At 39.6% G+C, this 24828-nt stretch overlaps 3 protein-coding genes across 23 annotated transcripts in view; 2 read left to right on the forward strand and 1 right to left on the reverse strand.

Moving 5' to 3' along the window:
* The first annotated feature begins 78 nt into the window (after nucleotides 1–78).
* Nucleotides 79–8744, forward strand: LOC122881577 (cleft lip and palate transmembrane protein 1-like protein). 6 transcript variants are annotated; one of them, XM_044207933.1, is made up of 17 exons: nucleotides 79–1336; nucleotides 1994–2085; nucleotides 2538–2715; nucleotides 2839–2963; nucleotides 3659–3737; nucleotides 3840–3957; nucleotides 4279–4373; nucleotides 4581–4665; nucleotides 4882–4982; nucleotides 5072–5131; nucleotides 5262–5312; nucleotides 5412–5494; nucleotides 5866–5900; nucleotides 6096–6187; nucleotides 6302–6346; nucleotides 6592–6725; nucleotides 7008–8744. In XM_044207933.1, the coding sequence occupies exons 1-17, from the start codon at nucleotides 1136–1138 to the stop codon at nucleotides 7072–7074; spliced, it is 1641 nt and encodes a 546-aa protein (XP_044063868.1). In that variant the 5' UTR covers nucleotides 79–1135; the 3' UTR covers nucleotides 7075–8744. The 6 variants fall into 6 exon arrangements, with proteins under 6 accessions (XP_044063868.1, XP_044063867.1, XP_044063870.1 ...); XM_044207932.1 differs by having other exon boundaries at nucleotides 2836–2963; nucleotides 7008–8472; XM_044207935.1 differs by having other exon boundaries at nucleotides 2836–2963; nucleotides 6096–6151; nucleotides 7008–8472.
* Nucleotides 8745–9146: 402 nt separating this feature from the next.
* On the forward strand, nucleotides 9147–13753 carry LOC122881580 (prostate stem cell antigen-like). Its single transcript, XM_044207942.1, has 3 exons — nucleotides 9147–10469; nucleotides 12185–12301; nucleotides 12593–13753. The coding sequence occupies exons 1-3, from the start codon at nucleotides 10421–10423 to the stop codon at nucleotides 12802–12804; spliced, it is 378 nt and encodes a 125-aa protein (XP_044063877.1). The 5' UTR covers nucleotides 9147–10420; the 3' UTR covers nucleotides 12805–13753.
* Nucleotides 13754–24828, reverse strand: part of LOC122881575 (focal adhesion kinase 1-like) — a 52550-nt gene continuing 41475 nt past the window's right edge. For 12 of the 16 annotated variants that reach the window (XM_044207919.1, XM_044207920.1, XM_044207924.1 and 9 more), the window contains 8 exons: nucleotides 22321–22383; nucleotides 20130–20169; nucleotides 19270–19373; nucleotides 18996–19004; nucleotides 17321–17476; nucleotides 16583–16663; nucleotides 16373–16458; nucleotides 13754–15972 (listed from right to left, as the gene is read on the reverse strand). In XM_044207919.1, coding sequence (XP_044063854.1) covers nucleotides 15846–15972; nucleotides 16373–16458; nucleotides 16583–16663; nucleotides 17321–17476; nucleotides 18996–19004; nucleotides 19270–19373; nucleotides 20130–20169; nucleotides 22321–22383 — 666 coding nt within the window. In that variant the 3' untranslated portion in view covers nucleotides 13754–15845. The remainder of the gene's footprint in view (nucleotides 15973–16372; nucleotides 16459–16582; nucleotides 16664–17320; nucleotides 17477–18995; nucleotides 19005–19269; nucleotides 19374–20129; nucleotides 20170–22320; nucleotides 22384–24828) is intronic. The other 4 variants (XM_044207931.1, XM_044207930.1, XM_044207929.1 and 1 more) reach the window with 1 other exon arrangement.

Consider the following 24828-nt stretch of genomic DNA (forward strand, 5'->3'; position numbering starts at 1 on the left):
ATTCCCGCCAGGAAAAGGTACGCATAATAGAAATAAAAAAATACTCAAGGTAAATCAAAATTATGAGATAGTCGATCAAGTTTATGAAATATAAAGTAAAAATTATTATTACTAAGTCAAACTTATTAACTCAAAAGTTCAACTCAGTAACGTTTTAATTAATAATTACTTAACTCTGAGATAGTGAATCAAAATTATGAGTTAGTAGTATGGCTGCAACTAATAATTATTTTCACAATTGATTCATCTGCCAATTATTTTCTCAATTAATCAATTAGCCTAATCATTTGGCCTACGAAATGTCAAAAAAATACAGAGAAAAAATGCCCATCATAATTTCTCCAAGCTCAAAGTAGCGTCCTCATATTCCTTGTTTTATCTGACCAACAGTCAAAAAACCAAATATATAAAATTTTCTATCATATATGACATAGAAAAGCAGCAAATACTCACATCTGAGAAGCTGAAACAATTATTGAAAAATGTCAGAAACCATTAATTGATTATGAGTTGCTGATTTATTATTGTCAATGAACTAATTGATGAATCAACTAATCGTTTCAGCTCTAGTTAGGATATCATCATTTTGACTTTCAGGCTCATAATTTTGACATACCATGAGTATTTTTAATTTAATCATGCCTAACTTATTCCATGTTTATACGCAGTTTTCTCATGGAAAATCCAAAACACAACAAATTAAAGTCTAACTAGAATAACTGTCTCAGAACTTTGTCTCTATTTTGTCTGTAATATCACAACAGCTGACCCGCAGCAAAGTTGTTCCCCTCAAAAACTGCCCATCACAGATACGAGCCAATAAGCTGTGGTTGTTATTGACAGTATTTCGGGCTTTTGTGGCAACCGGAACAAGCTGGGCGCGATGCTCCGGCTTCGCGAGATGTGGACGCAGGATTGGTAAAACGCATGCGCAGCCGCCGACTTGACGTCAGCATCAGCATCTCTCCGCTGGATGCAGATAACCGGAAGGATGCTGTGGCAGCGAGGAAGCGTGGGGCTTTCATTGTGTTGACGTTGTATCCAATTATAAACAGTTCCGTCCTCAAACCAGACCACGTCCATTTTTTATTTTATTTTATTATTTCGTTGTTGATATTCTGCATCAATAGCTGCCATGTACCCATCGTGCTATTCCAAGCCCGCGGACAGCGGCGCTAAAAGGAGCTCCATCGCTAAACTGCTGCTCGGGGTCTTTGTGGTGTATATGCTCCACACCGTCTGGCTGCTGTACGGCTTCCTCAACACTAAACCCTGCGATAGAGGCTCAGGAGAGCTCTGCATCACCTCCTACCTGGCAGCAAGACCCAGACTACAGGTTAGCACGGGCCTTTGTTTCTTATTCCTCACTCCTCGTGGCAGATAGACAAATCGGGGATACCAAAACTCAATTTCTGTAAGATCCAGCACAAGACCCTACCGCACGGGCCTGTTAATTTAGTTGGGAATAACTAAACAGAGTGCACCGTGCCTTTTCATCAGGTTATTAGCCAGTACTGCTCAGCCTAATCCCTTGGCGAGTCATGTTGTCTGCATGGCAGTTATTCAAGTAAAATAACGACTTTTGGTTTTGGCCTTTAGTTTTTTCAGATGAAATTAGTTTTGTGCTCATTTCTTTAAATATAAAGAGATAACGTGTTTGTGAGGCTGGAGGAAATCCCCACATATTATCCCCATGTATTAGTCTGGACATCTGAGCTTATAAATGCACCGTCTCACAACAATCTCTCTTCACAAAAATGCTGAATAATTCCCGAGTGGTAATTTCCGCCTCTGTAAGTTTAGTTTGATGGGTCAGTTCGATCATTAAAATAAGCAAATAAGCATGTACACATATTTTAAACATAGTCATTTCTTTTCTCTCTCAAATGTCATTTCTGCAGTATCATTGATTTTGGAATTGGACTCAAAGCTTTTCTAAAAATGGAAAGCCTGCTTTGAATCTCTTCTGCTCGTTTCTTTTTTTTTTATCCAGCTGAGCGTCTTCACCTGCCTCCTGCCAGACAACAGCCAACTCAACCTTGCTGTAAAAATAGACCCATTTGACCCACACTCTACATTTGAGAGGTGGGTTTGACATGTTGATACATCTGTTAATCATGCACATTTTAAATCAGACAAGCTCCACCACAAGAGTAACACTGTAGAAACCACATCCATGGCATGAGCATGCTGTTTTACATAGCAGCAGCAGCAACATGCTTGTTGTTATATAGAAAAGAAATCATAAAAATAAAGTTGTTTTTCCCATTAACTGTAAATAGTAACGATCTCAGTCACAGTAGTGGCTGCAAACAGGGGATACAAGTGTTTATTTGAAAGGAGTAGTAGCCTACATTACCATTAGAGGAGCGTAAATCTCTTGCATTGTAGATATAGAGATTTCAAACAAAACAAAAAAAACAAAACACAAACAACATACCGGTGAGCATTATTTATTAAGAGCAAAAAAAGCTTATTTGTCCATGGGGCTGGCTGTTTTGACTTACTGTCTCACTTGTATCTTTCTCTCTCTGTAGGCAGGTGAATGTCTCTCTGCCACAGGAGACTCGAGCTAATGGCACTCTGTATGCGGTCGTGTATGTTCACAAAGCCGGTGTTTCACCTCTGGAGGACAGCAGAGAAGTCCACTACGCAGCGCAGCTCACCACCTACATCCCTCCCACTCACACTGAGGGGCAGAGAGACATGCAGAAGGTGAAATGTGATTCAGTATCATGTTATGGTCCTATTATATTCCAGCCACCGTGTCACCTTTACAGTAGATTTAGACATGTGGCCTTTGCTGCAAGTAAGTTATTTTTGTGGCTCCATCAGAAGCCGAGTCCCAGATCAGAGAATCCTGTATCCCATTGGAGACCTCACCTGTCAATCACTATGATGTCAGAGGACTTCACCTTCAACAAGGCGGGGCTTCCTAGTGATGTGCGGCGCTACATGAGAGTGTAAGTCACATGAAGCTTTGGAGGTCACAGCCAGGTGATCAGTCAAAGTGCTGCTGGCTTCTGCTTTATTGCTGCTTGTCAGCAGTATACCCTAATGTAGTGGCTGCAAATCAAACATATGCAGATGTTTTTTCTGTACAGTTTATTAAACATGGGCCTCAAGTCTGTGCGATATTCATTTAAAGCTTTCAGCCAGGGATCTTCTTAAAGCAGCCATCTAAAATGAAGCAATATCTATTTGCGGCCACTCGTCACAGGTCGCATGAGCTGTGAAGAATTAGCTAAAGAGTAACTTTTCCCTTTCAGATTAATTTATTTTATTTGAATAACTTTTAGAGTCATCAGGAGATAAAATTACTGAGTAATTAACAAGAAGAAGCAAAGCTTAGAACGGAGTCAGGAAAGATGATGTGATCCCATGGAGAGATCCCCCCCAAGTTGGCAACCACTGGTTTTCGCAAACGACACACTTCTAAGACAGCAAATAGTCCGAAAATACGCTGCAGCATTACCAGCTTGATTGCTACTCTGTAGAAATACACTTGTGAGTGGTGTGTTGACTGTTTATCAGTGTTTAGGCAAATCTAGATCTTTACGTAATATTTGTTCAGCTCCTTGCAGCTCCACCAGGCTGTAAAAAAGGAATCCACCCCGAGCCAACGTGTGTGTGTGTTTAAATGAAACTCTCCTTGCAGCTCTCAGGATGGCCGACAGATGATCTACCTCCCTCTGCTGCTGGTTAACGAGCTCAGCTTCAGAGTCAGAGACCTCGTGGTAGGATGATTTTACACACAAATTAGTAAAACCTTGTCTCATAAATGGGTTTTGAATGAAATGACCATGACCGTACACCTCTTTCTGTCCATACATTCATAGGAGATCAGCAGCAGCACTGTTCAGATGCCTCTGACTGTGTCCTACGAGGGAATCTCTTTAAGGGGATTCAGGTTCTGGGTGCATCTGCAGGACGTGGTTTACTCCCTGCGACAGTTTGGTGAGCTGATAAGATAACAGATATGTAATGATTTGGCGAGTTATGCATTTTAAAAGGTATTAAATGGGTCCTCCTGCAGGATGTGGTCTCCAGTCTGCAACATTTTGGTGTATGAAGAAGTCCAATTAATAGTTCTGAGGACAAATGATAGCTATGTTTTTATTGTAATAGAACCACAATATGTTTGAGGACTTTTGACGGTTTGACTGTTCTAGTTTTTTAGACCTAAATATCTAGCACACATATCAGCCTTTGGCTTTTCATATCACATAGTCAGGAGATCGAACTAAATCCTTAGGCTGCATCTTTGTGTTTATCCAGGCTTCACAGAGGAGAACGTAGATGAGATTAAAGAGACTTTGGTGGGCTCCAACCTCTACCTGTTAGTGTTGACTGCACTCATCACAGCTCTGCAAGTAAGAGAAAAAACACCATACCGTACACATTAGAATCCACCTGATACATTGTCTCATGAATTGTGAAGTATTTTATAAATCCCAGTCTCTATACGTAGCATAGTGTGTCATGAGCGGCATGTGGCAACTCAGGCATTTTGCAAATGAAGCATTGTAAAATTAAAAGTTTGTTTTCTTTTCTCTCTCCACATCTGTGGTTTTCTACAGCTCATCTGTGAATTCTTGGCTCTTAAAAATGACATCAGCTCGTGGAGGAAAAAGAAGAGCATGGCGGGAATGTCCAGGAAGTCGGGTAAGAAAATCATCAAATGATACAAGCTTGGCTTTTTAAACTAGTTTGCAATACTAAAGGCTTTGTTGCACAGGGCTTATCAGCAATTATGAACAACATTTAATTATAGTTTAGCTGTAAATGATCTACCACAGTAAGACAGTGCCTGGAAAGTGTTGAAGTGGTTCAAGTTGGTGCCCTAACTGTTCCTTCTGTCTCTCCCCTCTCTCTTTGTAGTTCTGTGGCGTAGTCTCAGTACTTTGCTGATTTTCCTCCACCTGCTAGAGGAGACCAGTCTATTGGTGCTGCTTCCTGTTGGACTGGGAGCATGCGTAGAGGTATTTAGTATAATCGCTCTCCTCCAACAGAAAGTGCCAAATAAAGATCAAAATGGACAAAACACTAAACTAATCTGTCATCCCGTCAGGTATGGAAGGTGTTTACAGTGTTCAACATCCAGTTTCAGTGGAAAAGCTCCAAGCTCCATGTGAGTATGGTGCCGTTTAGCCACAGTAGTTTTAACGTGTGTCGAGTGATCGAATTTGATTGTAGAGAAAAATGTGATACAGATAATCAGTACATGTTTTTCTGAGACTGCCTCCTCTCTTGCTGTGTAGGTAAATAAGCTGGATGAAGAAGAAAGGAAGACAGTGGAGTATGATACACAGGTATGTTTCCATCTTTTTCTTGTCTGTTAGAGCTCTGATTTTATGTTCTGCCACAGTCTGTGTTTCATTTTAATATTTTGTCTGTGGTTTTCTCTCTAGGCGTCCAGATACTTGTCCTACTTGGTCTATCCTCTGTGTATCAGTGGAGCTATTTTCTCACTGGCCTACTTACGCCAAAAGAGGTGAGCTCATCACTGTGTTCAATTGTCCGCTTTGCCACACAGTTTAAATTTTGACTTGTTACACTGCTACCAAATGTCACACACTCATTTGTGCAGTCTACTTGTAACATTTCAATACAAACTCTTTCCTGGTGACATCTTGGTTCCTCTCCGCCTGCTGTACTGAAGTGTTTTAAGCAGTCAGATTCAAATCAGACCTGAATGTTTCTTGAATAAAAGTAAGATGTTTTTGGTTTTAAAATCTGTTCTAACATGATTGTCATTATGCACACGGACCTAGCAGCTACTGCTCATATATTAAAATGTTAGAACATGTACTAAATATGCACTTTTGATTATTAGATCAACATTAAATTGTGTTATGTTGACAGTTACTATTCCTGGTTGATCAACAGCCTGGTGACTGGTGAGTTGACTTACATCCATTTGTACCAGTGAAACAATCTCATCTATACGATTCATCAGTTCATTTATTAAGTTTTTCAATTTTACTTGATTGAATTCTTGTCAGTTTTCCTTATTAAATTAAGCTGATAACTTTTCTTTTATATTAACCCCTCGTGTGCTGTGTGTATTGATACTTTAACTCTCCTCCTCTCAGGAGTGTATGCCTTTGGCTTCCTGTCTATGGCCCCGCAGCTCTTCATCAACCACAAGGTCTGTCCTGCAACTTCACCAGAGGCCTTTAGAAGTGTATGAACTACCTATGAGTGAAATTAAATAATTTAAATATTGATATACTATATGAACTGTCTCTGTCAATGACACTTGCTCTGTGTGTTTCTCCACCCCCTCTCTCTGGACCAGTTGAAGTCTGTGAGCCACCTGCAGGGGACGGTGTTGATGTACAGAGTGAGTGTGACTATCTCTAACTATCACAGTAACAGTAACATACTTTGTGTAGCCACGAGCAGATTACCTTTTGTTTTGGTTCTCAAACTTTTTCTTTGAATGCTGCTGAATTCAGTGCTTTTCTGTTGTCAGAGAAGCCATTTTAATTCAACTGAGATTTGAGTGTCTAGACAGCTTTTGCCAGTTGATGAGTTCATTATCCTCTCCCTCTTACCCTCCTTCCTCCCCTCTCCTCACTCCACCAGGGAGTGAACACGCTGATCTCCGATCTGTGCTCCTTTGCCTCCTTTTTCTCCTCATCTGGATCCTTCTCCTCCTCTCACCAACTTTCCTGCTTCAGAGATGAGCTCCTCTTCTTCCTCTACCTCTACCAGCGAAGGTAGGACACTCAGTGCTACAAAACACGCACATTTACACAGAACATGTAAACACCCGGTAGTGTTTTCAGTCCAACCACCAGTGTTTTCTATTCATCATCCACCTGAATGACCAGTGTTGTTGTTGTGTTTACTCAAAGAGCGCCGTTTGCTCATGTTTTTGGTTTTTTTGGTGGTGTTTTTGAGCTAGCTCTTGTGAACTGTAAACTTGCACAACACCGTGAATGACTTTTGTCAAAGTTGCTGAATAATACAATCCTGCTTTCATCTCATATCTCCACCAGGCGTTACGCCCCCAAGGCCAGAAGGCGGGAGTCTGGGACCCACAGCAAGAAACTAAAGACACAATGAGGAGAAGACACATTCTTCTCCTTCCTATTTTCACAAAGTGAATGCACAAACACACAAAAACCCATCTTTGAAACAAAACTGAAGATGTGAAAGGGAGACTCAGGCAGGACACTCGGCCATGTGTGCCCCACAGCAGCTTCAAACTGATCCAAGATGAGCTGTTCTGCTTCTGACTCTTCACTGCTGTACACTCATGGTGCTGCTGCTTTGTGCTTGGCATCGATGAAGCTTCCCCTTTACTGCTACAGTGACTGAACCCAATCATCTACAGACACTCTCTGCTGCACGTGTTATGCCGGGCTACCTTTCAAGAAGAATATCGACAGCATCATATCACCACGTCATAATGTGCATTTGCTTGATTCTGCTCTTTATGCACACATAAGGGGGGTCATGTATACAGACCTGGGTCATAAGCTTGAACCATGATTCTCCATTTAAAATTTACTTCAAGAAAAAACAAAAATATTTTACATATTTTTTGTACAGATTTATACACCTACAGTATATTCTGTACTGTATGCTTATTCCAGCATTTCACTAAAGCTGAGGCGGCCCCCTAATAACAGCATAAAATGCCCACTCAAATAATTTAGGGGAAAAAAGCATTTCAGTGAAGCTATATGAAGCTTTACGCTTATATAAACTGAAATATTTAAACCCAAGACAACATAATTTTTATGGTTGCACCATTACAACCAATGAAAATGATTCTGCACAGACAGCAATGAGAAGATCAGACCATCAACAGAAAGCACTTTTAATTTGATCGAGTCCAATCTACCTGATGTGTAGATTTAACGTTAGTCTCGTATATCCAAAATGTCATTAGATAAAGTCTTTGTTGTATATTGTCATCCTTAATGTTCACCCTCATGTATTACATATGGAGTTATCTCCACTGTCAATGTACTGTACAATTATTTTCAAAAGACTGACTTTGCAGTGTTAACATATAAATAGAAACTACTATATTGCCAGAAAGTTGACCACTTACTGCAAATGTACAGATGGCATGTGTCTATGAAATCCCTGCAATGCATTTTGAATTACAACATACAGTATAGGTGCTTATTTGAAGTATCAGTCTGTTCCCTTTTACTCAGCACACAAATGCATCACATAGTATGAGAAACATTTACCTATGGAAGGCATAAACACAGAACTGTAAATGAACCATCCAAATCTTATCAAGCTGTTTATTGTGCTCGTATTACACTGATCTCTGCGCTAATTTCTGCTTCTTTGCTGACTGAACTGCTTGAGCTGGAGAATAATTTACAAGCTTTAAATGATTTTTATTTAATTATTTTATTTTTCATTGTTTTGGCAATGCACCATCCTGTTACATTTTTTTTTAATATGAAATAAAAATAGGAATGTAACGAGAACAAATCAGCTACTGTGTGTATGGATTGATGTGTGCGTGTGCATGCCAGTGTGTATATCAACGCGTGCAATCAAGAGATAAATCATCACAGATAGCGAACTGGTAATTATGGAGACTGCTTGACTGGTTTCTGTTAAGGAGGATTGATACTTTGCTCACATACTGTGTGTGTGTGTTTGTTTTTGTTGTCTTACTATTTAAGCAGTGGATAAATATGCTCACTGTGTCCCGTTGAGGTTCAGGAAATAAATGTTAACTGACAGAGAATCCCAAAAAAAAAGTGTTTGTGCTTGTGTGCTGGGTGTGTACTGGGTGTGTGTGTGCTGGGTGTGTGCTAGTGCATTCCTCTGTTAACACTGGACGGATATGAAGGATGACGTGAGTCTTAAAGTTACAATACAATATTTTAAAAACTCCACATACTCATCTAATGAAAGGAATTTAAATGACATAATGCTGTTTTTTGTTTTTTTATTCGCAGTAACTGGGATTGCAGTCGATGTTCACTATTAGTCAGGGATGGTGTGATGTTGGTCAGGTCAGGTAAGTTTTTGACTTGCATTAGCATTGCATTGCATTACCATTCAGCAGTTATGGAGCAGCATTATCATTCATTCGGAGTCGTGTTTCTGGCCACCTGGCGAATGTAAGTCCAATATTCACTCTTTTAGCTCTGTTTTTGTTCTCCACCAACTCCCGAGGGAAACATCTGGCTCTTTAGCTGCTAAATGCTCCACTATGTTCACCAGCTACTCACTAACTGTGTCTGTCTGCTGTTTGGTGCTGTGCAGGTAGTATACAATAGGGTTTTAGAGATTTTCCCCTGAAAACAGCTGGCTGCTGCGGCCAAAAACAACGGCATAGGGCAGTTAGGTGAAACCGGAACTTCTGGGTTCTGTCCAGAAATAAGAAAACCACATTCAAAATCCCACTGACACTTGTAACAATGCTAACAACTGAAAATACAACCTTGGGGAAAAAAACCTTACTCAACAGTATGTCGTGTGGCTCAATTTCTTTAGATAAGGACGGTAGTTTTTTTAAAAAACAATCTAATATCGTCGCTTAACTCCTGTAGTGGATGCTGACTTTTCTTAGACTATGGAAAGTAAACTCCAGGAACAAGCTTAACTTTTTCTGAAAGACAGATGAAAGAAGTGCTGAATGAGAGTTACAGAAGCTAGTGGAGCAGAGATGTGAGGTCATGACTCCGGCTTTCTATGAGAGCGGTGAGAGTGAACCAAAACAGTGAAGCTGTGGGCCGGACAGCTAAACAATGAGCTGAAACTCACTATAAAGCTCCGTAAAGTCGAGCGGAGCTGCAGATTCAGGTGAGAATTTCTCTGTAGGTTCATCACTGTGAGCGACTCCTTTCACATTGTCACATTGTTTTCACGTCATCATTTGATACATTGTTATTATACAAATATTGACTATAGCTGCTTTAATGTCAACACTTTAATCCTGTTTTTCTTATTTCAGTACTTTCTCCTACAACATGTATTCATAGAGGTTGTTGTCAGATAGAGACATAGGGAGTTGCCTCTAAAGAAAGAAAACAAAGTCCTGCAGCACAGGTTGAACATACTGAAAGTCATGACACAATACGTGTTTCCTCAGCCTGCAGGGACACAGACTGTGTTTTAGTTAACGGCTGCTTTAACTCAATAAGCCACATTGTGTCTGGGCAAGTATCTTTGAAACCATAGCAAGATCTAGGAATGTCCTACACACACACACACACACTCGTCACAACATTTATGAGACGTTTTCTGTGCCGTGCCATGATGGTGGATGATGATGTGGGTGGAACTGCTGTGATTTAGTGCTACTGTAAAACAAACAATAGAAACCACACACACACACACACACACACACACACACACACAGTAGGTCACATCAGGTTTGACAGCAGACAGCAGAGGTTCAGCTGGTGAACAGACACTGACACCTGTTATGAAGATGCTGCTAAGCCTCGTGCTCCTCTCCCTCCTCGCCTCACCAGGTATGTACATTCAGACTCTTCAATATGTAGGTAAGTAGGACATCAGGGTTGCTAAAAACGGACTAACATCACTGCTCCCTTTCTGAAAAAAAATCTGTTTTAGTTGTGTTCAAAGATACAATATGCTTTGGAATGACAAATGTGAATTCAATAAGAGTTTAGTCGAACTGACCATAGTATACAAGTTAATTATCAGGTTTTTCTGGTGGCAATAAATTCCAAGACTTTGCTGAAACATAATTACAACCCTTTTATATCACACACAAGTGTTCTTGAAAGTATACACACCTGCTTTTGATTGTAAAGAATATTTACCACATAATAGTAAATTAACAGAATATGGCAGATTTATCCAAAATAATCTAAGAATAAACAAAAACCGAGAGGGGTTTTATTATCAGGGGGGAAGTGTTACTGATGGAAATGTTGTATTTATCAGTGCATAGTTTGCTCTTTATCTTGATTTAATAATTAACTTGTGGCAGAGGTTTAGGCATGTTTTTAAGATCTCTAGTGTCCTTACCATTTGTTTCAGTGGCTCCAGAGTGAATGTACAGGAAATATGTAACTCACATGAAAGTTTAATTGAAAATTTGTAAGAAATAAGAAATCTTTTAATGCTAGCCTTGTCTGTCAAATTTCTGCCTTTGGGTTTCTAGCCCTCAGTGTGTACACTTTTTTGTTCTCCTTGGATTACTGTCATCTGATATGTGGAATTAATACCAGTATTGTGCATATACTGACTGACTATAAAAATTAGATGTGCATGTGTTTACTGTGATGCATCAGCTGGATGACATAAGAAAGCAGAACAATAAGCTCTGAGTGGAAGGAACACCCTTTCAATACTCACTGCTCCATATAATTAAAGAAGCCTGACAAGTTTTGACAATGCCGTCTTTGGAGGTAGCTGTCTTTATATTTTGGGTTATATTTTTTTTGATGTGACTTTATAGTGTGTATATTGGTTTCTCCACTTCTATCATTTTCTTCCTCTATAGTCAGACAATATCTAATAAGTCCCAGTCTGCCTGGGTTTAAACATGAATTTAGCATTTTCATTTTGGGCTTTGTTGATTTGAATGCAGGAGCACACAATCAGGAGCCTGATCTTGATTCCTAACGCTTGCACTGTTAGATAAGGAACAACTCTGTATGCGTAACTTGTGCGTCATTCTCAGAAATATCTGAATTCCTGTCAAAGACAGCATAGACTATCAGATCCCACTCCAGTCAAGTTAATTTTATTCTAGTATGTTTTAGTATGTTTTAATACCAAAATATTTTCTCAAGTAGTCACTGACAACTTTTAATTCAGTGAGAAGTTAGTCTTAACTTCATAAACATTCTCACGTCCTCCACACAAAGTATAAAAATCTAAATCCAATGACCTAAAACAAGTGAATAAATAAATGAAGAGCAAGGCTATATTAAAACAGATCAGGTTTTTCTCCCGGCCATTTCTATCAGATGTAGGAGCATGCACCTAACCATTATCAACTTGATATTAAATTATCAAAATACTGTAATAAATATCCAAAAACGTCACTCTCAATATTATTTCTCTTGGCTTAGACCCAGTGGTTTTTCACTGAATTTTTATCAATGGACTTAAAATATGTTGTATGTTGTCTTTCACGGCTTGCAATTTATCTCTTATTTTTTTAATCTCACTTCATGTTTTTCTGTTTTTGCCTTGTTCCTCATGGCTGCAGTGCTGTCATTGGAGTGCTACGTGTGCAGTTCTTCTGCCACCAATGAAGAATGTAACAGAAACACTCAGGAGTGTCAGGCACCGCTGGACACGTGCATGACTGCCGTCGACACTTTAGGTAACAATGATAACACAATATCAGATCCCTGGTCGAAAATGTAAAGATCTGCCGATTTTTAGGATCCAGATTCCGAATGCATCTCTTAAGTTTCTTTATAATAGTGGGTCTGGTTGTTTTATTGAAGGGATATTTGACAGAGGACATTTTAATGAAAGCTTTGGTCCAATGAACTCAGTTTTTAATTCAACTAAAACACTGTGCAGCCTCTAAAAATGTGGGAAAACATAGGATTTCAGTCCAAAATAACTCACTCCAGTACCCTGCTGTGTATGTGCGTGTGTTGTTCAGGTGCTGTGAAAGCCATAGTGAAGCAGTGTGCCAGCCGGGCCACATGTACAGGAGCTGCCTCATCTGCCTCAGTCGACACAAACGGAAACGGAAACACCGTCAACTGCTGCAACAGTTATAATTTGTGCAACTTCAGTGGAGCCGAGTCCATTCACATACACACAACACTGCTGCTTTTGACTGTGGGTGTATTATTACTGCTGTCACATTGAGGCCGGTGGGATAAACTAACGCTGCCAAAAGCTATGTAGCTACAAGCTAAGTTACACTGCTGCTCTTAATGGAAAAGTGTTGGGATGAATGGCTCTAAATCTATCTCAATAGACTGTAATATTATGTAATGCAATGCATCATGTAAAGACTGTTTAGCTTTGTAATCTGTGGGAGATTATGCTTTATATGTGGTTGTTGTATGTGAATGCTAATTTTTATGTTAAATTAAGGCTTTGACTCTCATTGAATACAGGTTTTTCAGCACTAATCTTCCTTTGACATCTCAGGAACTTGCTGTACTGTGCCTGATTATTCTTTTCTTTCGGGGGGAGGGGGGGATAACATGCACCAAAGGGCCATGGGTGTAAAGTACATGGGGTGTGCACTCTACCAGACGAGGAGCTACCAGGGCGCCCCATGCTTGATTATTCTAATGGATTGTCCAAACTACAGCCTAAAACCACTTTGTTTAAATGTATCATAATATACATTATATAAATATATACAGCAGCAATGCCTATACACAGCTTTACATTTGTCAATGTGCTAAATTTCGTGGGAAGGCTCCAGTCGTCTCCCTCTTAATTCCTACACCTGCTGGCACATTAAGGCTAATTTTTAACTTAAACACTTCAAATAATTTATGTTCCAGGCACAACATTGACACTTTGAAACCAGGAAAACTTAAATTCTGAAACAAGGACAGTTTTCGGTTTTACAGTGGACTCAAATCTGTGTAACTCTTTTGAAGTTAACAGTTTAAAGATAATAATTTAGCTCACAGATGAAAGTAATTGGCAGGAGGAGTAACTCCCTGCAGAACTTTAATAAGGTCATTTTGAGTTGTTGATGTTTTAAATAAAGAAATGTAACTCCATATACTGGAGATATCAAATCTGAAATGTAGTGCTTTCAAATACATCATGGATAAAAATGTGGACAGTCTGATTTCCATTTCGTCATTATTTTATTTCATTGGTTTGTTTCCTCCTATTTGACAAGATGGCTGATTTAGCCCAGAAGACGAAATAAAAACCAGTGTTTACTAGTACGAGTTCTGTACAATTCACCAGTGATACACACCAGTATAGCTTACAATATACCAACATGAGCAGATTTACGCAACAACAATGAGATAAAATAGATTGGGGTTTTTTTACATATTTTTTTTTAATCCCTATAAAACCCAGATATGTGATAGTGTCGTTGCTGGCTAAACATGGAAATCCAATCTGGGTAAAATAGGGTTAAAAAAGTTAGGATTTTTTTTTTGGTGCTGTGCAAATATGCTCTTCTCCATACCAGTATATCATGCTATACCAGTTCAGTCACCAGTATATTTCATATAGCAGTTTGTCATACTCCGTGTGGGGTCAGTATTAACAAAGACACGTGTGATCTGCTGTGTTTTCAGTTCGGTGTTTTGTGTCTGCAAGACAAGTTCCAGTCATGTGGCTCCACATTTCATGTGTGTTTGTTTCCCTGTTGTTAGGAGGGACATAATTAAAGTGTAACACCTGATGGAAACTGGGACTCAAAGCACAAAGGTTCCAGTTGTGAGGTTTGTTTGTATCCCCAGTAAATTCACTTTGTGACACAGGTGGGTGAGGGGACAGATAAAGGTGTGACACCAGTCTCATATGAGGAACAACTGAATGATATTGGGACTTTGAGGAAAATGAAAGAAGAGGAGACACTGTCCTTGCAGAAACTGTTTATAAGTCAAGCTCAGTGATCAGTCTGAGACATGATGTCCTCCTTTTCCTCCTTGATGAATAGGAAGTATCCAGTCACTCAGACTGAATCCTCAAAATCCACCTTCAATATATATCAGAGTCAATGCTGGGATTGAATATCAGTATAGAGGAAGAAGACTGTGACTGCTGAAAACAACACAAAAAACATGGAGCCAGCCGATAAAAAGAGAATTGAGTGAATAAATTGAGTGCGCGTAAGGGAGTTTCCTGTCTGCGGCGTTTACCCAGACAGATTGGGATTCTTCACATTTGGAGTCTTTAAAACCTGCGCAGAGACGAGCTGAGGAAGACATCAGGAAGGAGAGGAACAGTGAGAAGAAAAGTAAAGTGAGTGAAATAGAGAGGGAAGAGGAGGATATTGTTCTTTCTTCAGTCAGTAGACTGGTGCTAGACTGTCCTCAAGTTTTAATACCTTCTTCCCGTCTCTCCCTCAGTCTCCTCCTCTGCAATTTCTGAGTCTATAAATAAAACCTGGTGAGACAGAGGGAAGACGGGAGGAGCGATGGAGGTTGGGAAGCTGCTTCTCCAAACCAAACCGAGACTCTTTTTACTGTGAATTTCCTTGTCGAATCATCCACTCAAAGCATTACAGCTGAATAGAAAACATCTGGTTTGATCTGCCCCATTCAAAAGAATCCATGGTGATGAGGAGGTATTTCAGCTGAGGAGACACATCCAGGGGTCAAAACACATGATATCAACAAATGTACTGACATGGCTGCTGGCTGAAGTCGGAGTCCATTCCCACAGTGACGATTCATGCAGATATGTTGCAGATCAAACGCAGTCCGATCAGGTTCTGATGGCTTTGCTTGAGAGTTGTATTCCACTAAGACTAATCCACCAGATGTTAACAGTTCAAGATCTAATCGCTCCCATGATAGTGTTTCTGTCAGAGGTTTTTAAACCTTTTAAACCTGGGACCCCAGGGATCAGGCTCATCTCAGGTCCAGACCCATAGTCACCTGTAGTTATCACTCTTCCTCTTCACTTTTCCTCCTCTCATTATTACGTGAAGCTGCCAAGTCCCTGATTCAGGAAGTGTTTTTGCTCTGTTCTTGTATTAAGAAAGTCACAGTGGTGGAGAGTTTTATCCCAGATTAACTGACTACCTCAGTTTATACAGGATTCAACATCTAATGATTCTTCACAGACTGTAAAATTATCAGAGCCATTATTTTCTCCTTTGATGTAAAGCAGTCGGCTCCAACAGCTCTCATATATCATGATTGACGTTATTAATTCAGGAGTCTTTAGTTCTCCGCCGCTCAGCTGACGTGGGGCTAGTGTGGACGGGAATGGGCCATCATCTTAAGCCGTGATTGGTCAATGACATCCAGCAGGTTCTTGGCATCAACTGCAAGAGCGTGAGCCGCTGTCAACATCTGCTTCTTATAGTCCTGCTGGAGACTAGGACAGAGCAAAAATATACACACGTACATTACTTATACAGATTGGTACTAGTGGGTAGATGAGTAGTGCAATATTAAAGCTACTATTTGTACAATTTTATCTCTGACTTTGGTGCCCAATTGTGATAGCATCAAAAAAGCCACCATGGCAGACAGCTGATGTCCTTTGGTGAAAATGCCTGCTATTGTTTTGACATTTGACACTGACTAAATATTATTTATTAGTGTCTTAAATGTAATAATGATTGACTGTATCCACTAAATAAATACAGACACTCTAATAAAATACAAGTAAAGAAGGCAGGTGTTTATTACATGAACATTTTATGATGTCTTCCAACATAAGGCACTGAAATTAACTATTCCTTACATATTGTAATGTTAATATTTGAACCTACCTGGTCATCACATATTGTTGGGCTAACTTCATCTTCCCAATCAACTCTGCCAAGTCAGAGTTCAGAAGTTTCTGTGCCATCTCAATCTGTTTAAGAAAACCAGAGCATTAAATATCAATCTGATACCAACCAATACTAATAAATACTAAAAAAAACACACTCAATGAGTGTGTGAGTGTATGTATGTGGTTAGTGAGTGCATGTTGTTACCTCTCTGTGTGTACTGGCTGGAAGTTGTGGCAGAGTCTCATCCACTGTGGCCAATAATGTCCTCAATGCCAGACCCACATCCTGAAACACGCAAAAACATATTTTTATACAAAACAGAAAGAAAATTAGGAAATTAATTAACATGGTGTTTAAAAAAATGTGAGAGTAAAATTAGAATTTAAAAAATGTTTCCTACACAGATAGAGATAACCAGTGTGGCGCAATAAAATGTAGTGTAAGCCAAAAGGACTCATGAGGAGACATCAATTCGATAAAAATCAATATCTGGCGAGGTTAAAAGGTCAGATCTGTAGAGTCTGGTTAAGACATGAATCAGAAATTATTCTTCAGGAACATTATCAGGAAGTAGGAGTATCAAAATTCAGCCCTCTGTAGAGCTGCACAGTGCCATTTAATTAAAACAGGGTGTCACAATGGACAAGGGAAGATAATATAAAACTATATAAACAGAGCAGCACTAATCTTTGTAATGCTTTTAAGTTTTAAGGTCAAAGTTTGGAGTTCAAGAGAGAAAAACAGAAAATTCAGCGAGCCTCTGAGAATCAGAATCAGAACTACTTCATTGATCCCCGAGGGGAAACTCTTTGTTACAACTGCTCACTATCACGTCACACAGGAGAAGAAGTACTAATAGAATAGTAAGTGTACAGTACAATGTAATTATTGTTATGAGTTTAAAAGCTATGGAGGAGTGAGATAAATTTGTGCTTCGGTTACCTTGACCATGGGAACGTATTCCTCTGGAGGAGCTGGTTGAATCTTGCTTGACATCTCGATCACAGCTTTGACCAATCCTGTCACGTTCTCGTACACCTTGTCATTGGAGCGGTCCAGATTGGCGGTGGGGGGCGGGCTTATCTCTTGGGGCTGCAGCTGAACCAGGAGAGCACAAAAAAGCAATGAGTGACAGGCTGACTGAATGAACAAAGACCCCGCAGGTCTGTGTGGGAACTGGGGCAGTGAGAATGATACACAGAAACAAGGTGAGACAATGTTCATAGTTGACTGTACAAATCTTGTGTGATTACAGAGACGTACATGAATCATGCCTTTGCTTAACTAAGGACCTTCTGACCCTCTGCACATCTGCTGGTAGAAAGTGAAATCATTTCAAATTTACACAACACTGCTTTTTAAATAGTTAAATAGATTAATAGTTTGAGATGAAGAAGAGCGCTGTAACCCCACAAACAACAAACTGTCATAAAGGTAAATTAGTAGATGAGTGAATGAATGTGAGTAGGTTATTTAGATGCAGGGCATGCTATGAAAAAAAAAAGAACAAACAAAATGTTGTTAAATGTAGTTCTCTATTGTGACCACTAGATGGCAGTAACACATCGTTACAACCAGATATGATTAATCATGTCAATTTAATCTAAAAACTGATACAGCAGAGCTCACGCCTAAAAAACTGATCTATCATAAATGGACCTTCTTGTTCATCCCACAGTATATTTCTCAACTTACTCATTTTCTGTCTGTCCTCGTCATCTTCTCTGTTGCTTCTACTCTATCTGGCTTGCTGACCTCAATTTGTGAATACAAAGATTTTCACTTGCCTTCTCCAAATCTATCTCTGACTACTAAATTAGCTTTTTAGCACTACAAAATGTAATCCTGTGTACCTAACGCCATGTTTTTCTACATATTTCCATCTTCTCTAAATCACCCTCTGCCCACTCCCCCCTCCAGTGGGAAATCACTTTTGCGTAATCAGTGACTGTCACCCCCTACTGTCAAAACACTAGAGCGTCAAATTTTTGTCTAAAAAACAAAACAAAAACAAAACTAGCTGATTCTAGTGTGGCAATTTTAAGACTGCAGGCAGGTTGTGTTTGACATGGGACACCATATGACAGCCTCGATCATTAAGATAAGGAAAAACTCTCCAAAAAACCCTTAAATGGGGCAAAAAGGAAGAAACCTTACAAAGAGCAAAGGAGGAGGGACCCCTCTTCTATTTATCAAATGTATTTTGCACTTACTCCATCCTCTGATCATATTCAGACAAGACACATGGCCTAAGATCCCTAGCCTAGAAAACGGCATAATTAGTTCTAAATGTTTTCTAGTGTGATTAAAGTAAAAATAATTCAGAAGAATTTCCAGTGTGAAAGAGGGTTAAATACTGTTAGTATAAGAAAACAAATACGACTATGTAGATTTGGGTGTTAGTTTGGAGGGAAAAAGATAGTAGAAACAAGAAACCTGACTGCACAACAAAGGGAACTCCAGGATGAAATAAATGTGTTTATATGACGACACTGCAGATGATTTGATTTGTTGGACAGAGAAATCAAAGAACCGATGGAAGAAGGAACTAAATGAATCTAAGTGTGATCAGCTAGCAGACAAGACGCACAGTAAACACACACAGTGTGCTGCTTACCCGCCAGGGCTAGGGGTCAACAGTTAGGCAGAGTAGAGGAGGAGGAAGAGGAGGGAGAGAGGGAGCAGCCAAAGGAAAAGAAGATAAAATGAAAATATTAACGCTCTAAGCATTAAAAAACATGCAACCTGTGTATTTAGTGTATGTATCCGTGTCACTTCTTGTAAGTTGTTTCTGTTCTTCTTCAGTGTTTATTAGTATGTCTCTATGTGTAATTAAGTGCAAGTATTTTTGTTGTGGGTTTGTGTGTGTTACTGTATGTGCGTGCATGTACCTTGACTCCATCGTTGTAACTGTCTCCAGTATTTAGACAGGCCAGACTGCCCACTTGGCTCTGGGCCCCGGGTCGAGGGGGTTTCTTTGGGGGTGCTGCATGCTCTGCAGGAAACAACATAACAGTGAAAATGATTTCTCCTCACAGTTTTATGGTCTCATACAAGTTCTAGACAAACTTTAATAATTTAGTCTATGAAAAAAAGGTGATTAAAGTCTTGTTTTGTCTATCCAACAGTCAAAACCCCAAATATATTCAATTCAGAATGATATAAGCACAGAAAAGCAGCAAATCCTCAAATTTGAGAAGCTGGGGCCAACAAAATTTTTGCTTGATTAAACATCTGAAACAATTACTCCAATATCAAAAAAATACTGCCAATTAATTTTCTCTAGATTGACTTATCAACTAATTGTTTCAGCTCTACATGAGGATAACAATTCAATGATGAAAACAGAAGGAACATGGTTTTGAGTACACTGTACTCTCTGTATTGGGCTGCTTGCAGGGTGGGTATATTCATGCTCTGAGCACACAACATATTGAGCTTGACATGCTGTCTGAGTCCATGTAAACAGAGGTTGGTTTGCTCGCTAGCCGGCCAACAGGCTGCAGAGTTCACAATCAGATCTGTCTTATTGTGGCAATAGACTGTAAACTCTGCAAGCAGACGCTGACACACACAGACTAAGACTCTATCTGCTGGTAGGGGGAGATACAGAATCTGTATATAGAGGGTGAGTAAGAGCTAAACAGAGCTGTACAATGCTATATGTGTGAACTACATACTTTGGGAGATTAAGAGACAGAAAGAGAAGAGAGAAATAAAACAATAGTGTAATTACAGGTCTGTCTATTACCTGGTTTGCCAACGGGCTGGTATATGTGCTGGTTTCCTGTCTGCACAAACAAACAAACAAACACAACAACAAAACATTGAGTTAGCAAGTGCTCGGGTGCACACACTTAATCAGAAGCTTCACAGGAAATTAGAACTTCACAGGCAAAAACCACCAGCTGGTTCTTAAAAAAATGTTGGGAATCCAATTTCATTTTCTTGTCACACGAGTTCACAGTCGTCTCCAGCCGAGCTGTTTCTGTTTTCTGTGGTGTGTGTGGTCTAGCACTGTGTTACTTATGTTAACAAAAATAATCTGTCTGGCTACACAGGCATAACAAAAAAAAAGCGTTCCCTTTGTTAGTGCTACCCTTTCAAAACCGGAAAAAAATCCTGCAGCATATCTTTATGATTTGATGGTTGTGAACATAAAATGATGCCACAAAACTCTCTAGTGGTGCCAGACATGTTACATATTTACTTTGTTGTATTATTACTGAATCTTGGTTGTTTTTTTCTGTGTGAAAAAACAGTACAGAGGGCTTCGAAAGCCTCTGTGCCATCAGAGTGTTGTGGTCTGACAACCACCATAGCCTTTACACACACACACACACACACACACACACACACACACACACACACACAAAACGAGGGAGATTTTCCCACCACAAACCACAGCCATTCAAATGGGAGGAGGAGGACATGTAGAGAGATGAATTACAGAGACAGAAATATCTAGCCCATGGCAACTTCAGACTGCTACAACAACTTACTTCTGCTGGCATCGAGAACATAACAGACATCAACATACAACTCTGTGTTCAGCTCTCGAGATTCCAACTTTGGAATAAAGTTACAAGAAAAACATGACGACTCCAGTTTCTCGTAAAAAAAACATTACAGGACCTTTCAATACTACCTGTGTTAAAATATGTTAGAGCATATAACCACCATTATGTTTGCTAAGCGAAAATGGGCATCTGTCACCGTGCAAATCATTTCAGAGTTACATCAGAGCACTTACTTAAAAAAATTATCTGGTTAGCTCTCTTAAGTGATCACAAATATGAAAGCCAAGAAATGATCTCCTCTTTGACAAACACTGATATTGCAGCACGTTCGTACATATTCATGTGACCAGGGCTGCAGCTAATGATCATTTTCATTATCGATTAATCTGCTGATTAATTTCTCGATTAAACGATGAATTGTTTGATCTCTAAAAATGTCAGGAGATGTTGAAAAACGCCTATCACAATTTCTTAAAACCAAAGGTGAAGCTTCAAATTGCTTTTTTTGTCAGCCAAAGATATTCCGTTTACTATGACATAAGACAAAGAAAGAAGAAACATTTGAGAAAGCTGAAACGAGGGAACGTTTTTACGTGAAAAATTACTTAAACAATTAATTAAAACTCGAATCAGTTGCTTCTGCCAATTGACGAATGTTTTAATTGATTTTTCAACTAATTGTTTAGCTTTACATGTGGCATATTCACTTTTAGGGCAAATTGTTAAAATGTTAAAAACAACATCCTGTTACATGACCCATGACTTTCTCTAAGACCAGATCTACCATATTTTCCTCTAATGGTGCTTTTAACACTCTAAAGTGTGTAATTACTGATGGACTGACTTGAGCAGAGCACAGTCAACTACAGACTGCCTGCATGCTGAGTTACTGTGGGTAACACCAGGACAAAGAGATGAATAAAGATGGCTACTTGTGTTCTTGCAACAGCGTTTTATTAATAACTGGTGATGTTGTGGGAATCCATTGACCCCTCATTGCTGACCCCAGCCCCCAACAGGTCACTTCCTGTCCCTGGATCAATCCCCTTAGCTCTAATCAAAACAAACACACGCTGCAGCCAATTGCAGTGAGTCCAAGCAGAATGTGGACTTCCGTCAACAATTGTCTTTATCAGACATCCTCCTCTCTTAAAAACACAAATAGGTCAGAAAAATAACTTCCCCATTTTTATGCGGTGGGAAAATACTGTCTGTAGGTGGGAGTGGCAAATGGTCATGATTTTGACAGTGACAATTAGAAAGAGGCTATGTGAAGTAGTTCATTCAGGGGAAATCCATCTACAGTTCAACTCTTTCTGCGTGCATGAATAACACCAACCGACAGTGAGATGGATGGAGACAGAAAACAGCTATTGATAAAAAAAAAGAAGAGAAGAGAAAAGAAAAGAAAAAGTAACTTACCGGTGGTTGAAGTCCACCTTCTTCTCTGTCCAGACTCCCTCTAGAACTTCTAGAGTCTGGTTTCTAAACACACACAAATAAACATAAAAAATATATCTCATATACATCAACAGTATTTAAGTTTAGGGCTGGTTCTAAGTTTAATTTGCTGTTAATTAGAAACTAGAGACTATTAAAAGATTAAAAGTTCTGTATTTATAGTTATGCAAATTAATTGTGATTGTCGTTCCAATGAACAGTAAGTCATATTGCTTTTCTGTCTGTGACTTTACAAGCAGTATTAGATTTTGATTCCTGGGATATTCTCTGAGACAAATACCCTGTTATGGCTTGCCATCAGCTCTATATCCCATGCTGTTGTCAGACTGGCGCAATATATGGTGCAAACTCGGTCACTTAAACTAGTAGATTTACTGATTCACTAAAGATTTACTGATCTGAATAAGGTGAAAGTGAATCCGACTCTCCAAATCCAAGTTTAATCCTAAGTCTTACAATGATTATGTGAATGAGGAAATGAATGAGTGAATGTAAGCAACACAGTCTCCCTGCACAAGATTTCAAATAAAAACAGGAACACACTGTACAAAGCTGCAGGATACAAAAGCACAGGTCCTCCTACACACAAACAAACTTTTCCCAACATAAGCACTACTTTTCAGACATTTAGCTGCCCCAAAACACCCACAAACACAGCCAAAATGAAAACCACACACAAACACCTCTACACATACAACTAACCACCCCATTCCACCAGCCGCTCTCTCTCACACCCGTCTCTGCCTACCAGTTTTCCAAGACAGGACTTGAAGACCAGCATTGCCAATGAGTTCATCAAAGTTGTCTGTTGAACTGTTTGTGTCCGAGCTGTTTGAGGTGTTGTGTCTATGTTGCTATCTGGTTCTGATCTTACTGTATCTCTCTCTATAACTCTGTCTGCTTCTGTGACTGAGTGTTTTCTTGCCTGTCTAATAGCCTGTATCCTAGTCTGTACCAGCAGTGTCATCAAGACAAGAATCCAGATTCAACTCCGGCTTCCTGCCTCCTGCACACTTATATCTGACTCTGACGTACAGAGAGAGGGAAGGAGAGGAGGAGGAGGGATGGAGCACGCTGCCAACGAGCAGTCAGTGTGCGAGCACGTCTACCCTTCTTTCCCAAACCATTCCCCCCCCCATCGCCCCTCCCTGAAGTGACAGTGTTATAAAAACCAGCCAGCCTACAACACACACACATACACACACGCTTTTCAGTAATCTCGTGTGTTGTCAGTTAGTGGTTGTGGGTCAAAGACAGACTGTTGACTGGGCTGTCAGATTCTCTAAGCCTATCATTAGCCTGGAATTCAAACAGGCCACACCTGCCTACAAACTCGCTCTCACAAACACACATGCATATACAGACATGTGCACGCACGCACAATAAAATTCGTAAGCAAAAACCCCAGACAGCTCCTTCAATCAGCGTTCACAGAAATATGCATCCTCTATGGAGCGTTCCTCCTTCTCTCCTTCTCTTTGTGTCAGAGGGTCTCTCCATCAGAAGTAACATTTTTCACACAAGCTCTATTAGACAGCAACAGACACTGCGTTATCTGTGTGTGTGTGAGTTTTACTAGAACAATAATAAGTCAGTAAGTCAGTCATAATTAATTTACTGTTGAATAACTCACAAACCAGTTGGCACTCAGATGGCAATGAATTTCTGTTGGTAGGCGGAAGGTAAATCCCTAACAGAAAGTAGAAAATACCAAGTAGGTTTGTGTTGTAAAATCACACATCCCTTTTAAAAACGTTTTTGTCACAGTGACAGTGTAACCAAATGTAGTCTCTGGTCACTAATTATTGAGTTGCTATGGCTCCAATAGGAACTTAATGTTCTAATTTAGGAGCAATTTAAAGCTGATAAAAGTGGTTCGTAACTGATCCCAGAAAATTCTTGTCTTAGTTTCACTCATTGTTGAAGGTCTGAGCACGGTCATCATGACAGTCACCCTTAAAAAGGGGTAAGGTGTCAATATTTTGCTCTAATACACTTTAACAGGCTCCAAATATAAAGTGTTTCCCTAAAAGTATTATCAGTTTGCTGCACAAATACTGCAGCTGAGGGCAAATATCAGTATTGCTGCAATTGCAGTTCTGATCCTAATACTGACTGAAGTGAACTGTGATTTGAGATCTCTTCAGCTTACGCATCTAATTCATGACATGTATTAGATTTGGCGATATGCATTTGTCCTCGATGAGGATGTGATGAAGAATTTCAGGGAGTCCATAAACAAATAAAAAAAAAATACGACATGCATCATGGGGGGAAAAAAAACAAAAAAAACTCAACAACACAACTGACAAGTCAAAGATAGCAACTAAGCAAGAAAACTTTGCATTGCAGGTCACGATAACACACTGTACCATGCACAACAACATCAAACAAAAAACTGACTTGGGGGTCTTAAAAATGTAGCTGTTTCTCTATATTCTACTCTTCTGCAGTGAAATGTTCTTGGTT

The sequence above is a fragment of the Siniperca chuatsi genome, linkage group LG9, assembly GCF_020085105.1.
Source record: "Siniperca chuatsi isolate FFG_IHB_CAS linkage group LG9, ASM2008510v1, whole genome shotgun sequence".
In the NCBI taxonomy this organism is placed as follows: domain Eukaryota; kingdom Metazoa; phylum Chordata; class Actinopteri; order Centrarchiformes; family Sinipercidae; genus Siniperca; species Siniperca chuatsi.

Bases quoted from the DNA above. Each gene is read 5' to 3' on its own strand.
- LOC122881580 (XM_044207942.1), top strand. From the start codon at position 10,421: ATGAAGATGCTGCTAAGCCTCGTGCTCCTCTCCCTCCTCGCCTCACCA. The intron at 10,470-12,184 runs GTATGTACATTC...TCATGGCTGCAG, and splicing joins CTCCCTCCTCGCCTCACCAG to TGCTGTCATTGGAGTGCTAC. The intron at 12,302-12,592 runs GTAACAATGATA...TGTGTTGTTCAG, and splicing joins GACTGCCGTCGACACTTTAG to GTGCTGTGAAAGCCATAGTG.
- LOC122881577 (XM_044207932.1), top strand. From the start codon at position 1,136: ATGTACCCATCGTGCTATTCCAAGCCCGCGGACAGCGGCGCTAAAAGG. The intron at 4,983-5,071 runs GTATTTAGTATA...TCATCCCGTCAG, and splicing joins GACTGGGAGCATGCGTAGAG to GTATGGAAGGTGTTTACAGT. The intron at 5,495-5,865 runs GTGAGCTCATCA...TTATGTTGACAG, and splicing joins GCCTACTTACGCCAAAAGAG to TTACTATTCCTGGTTGATCA.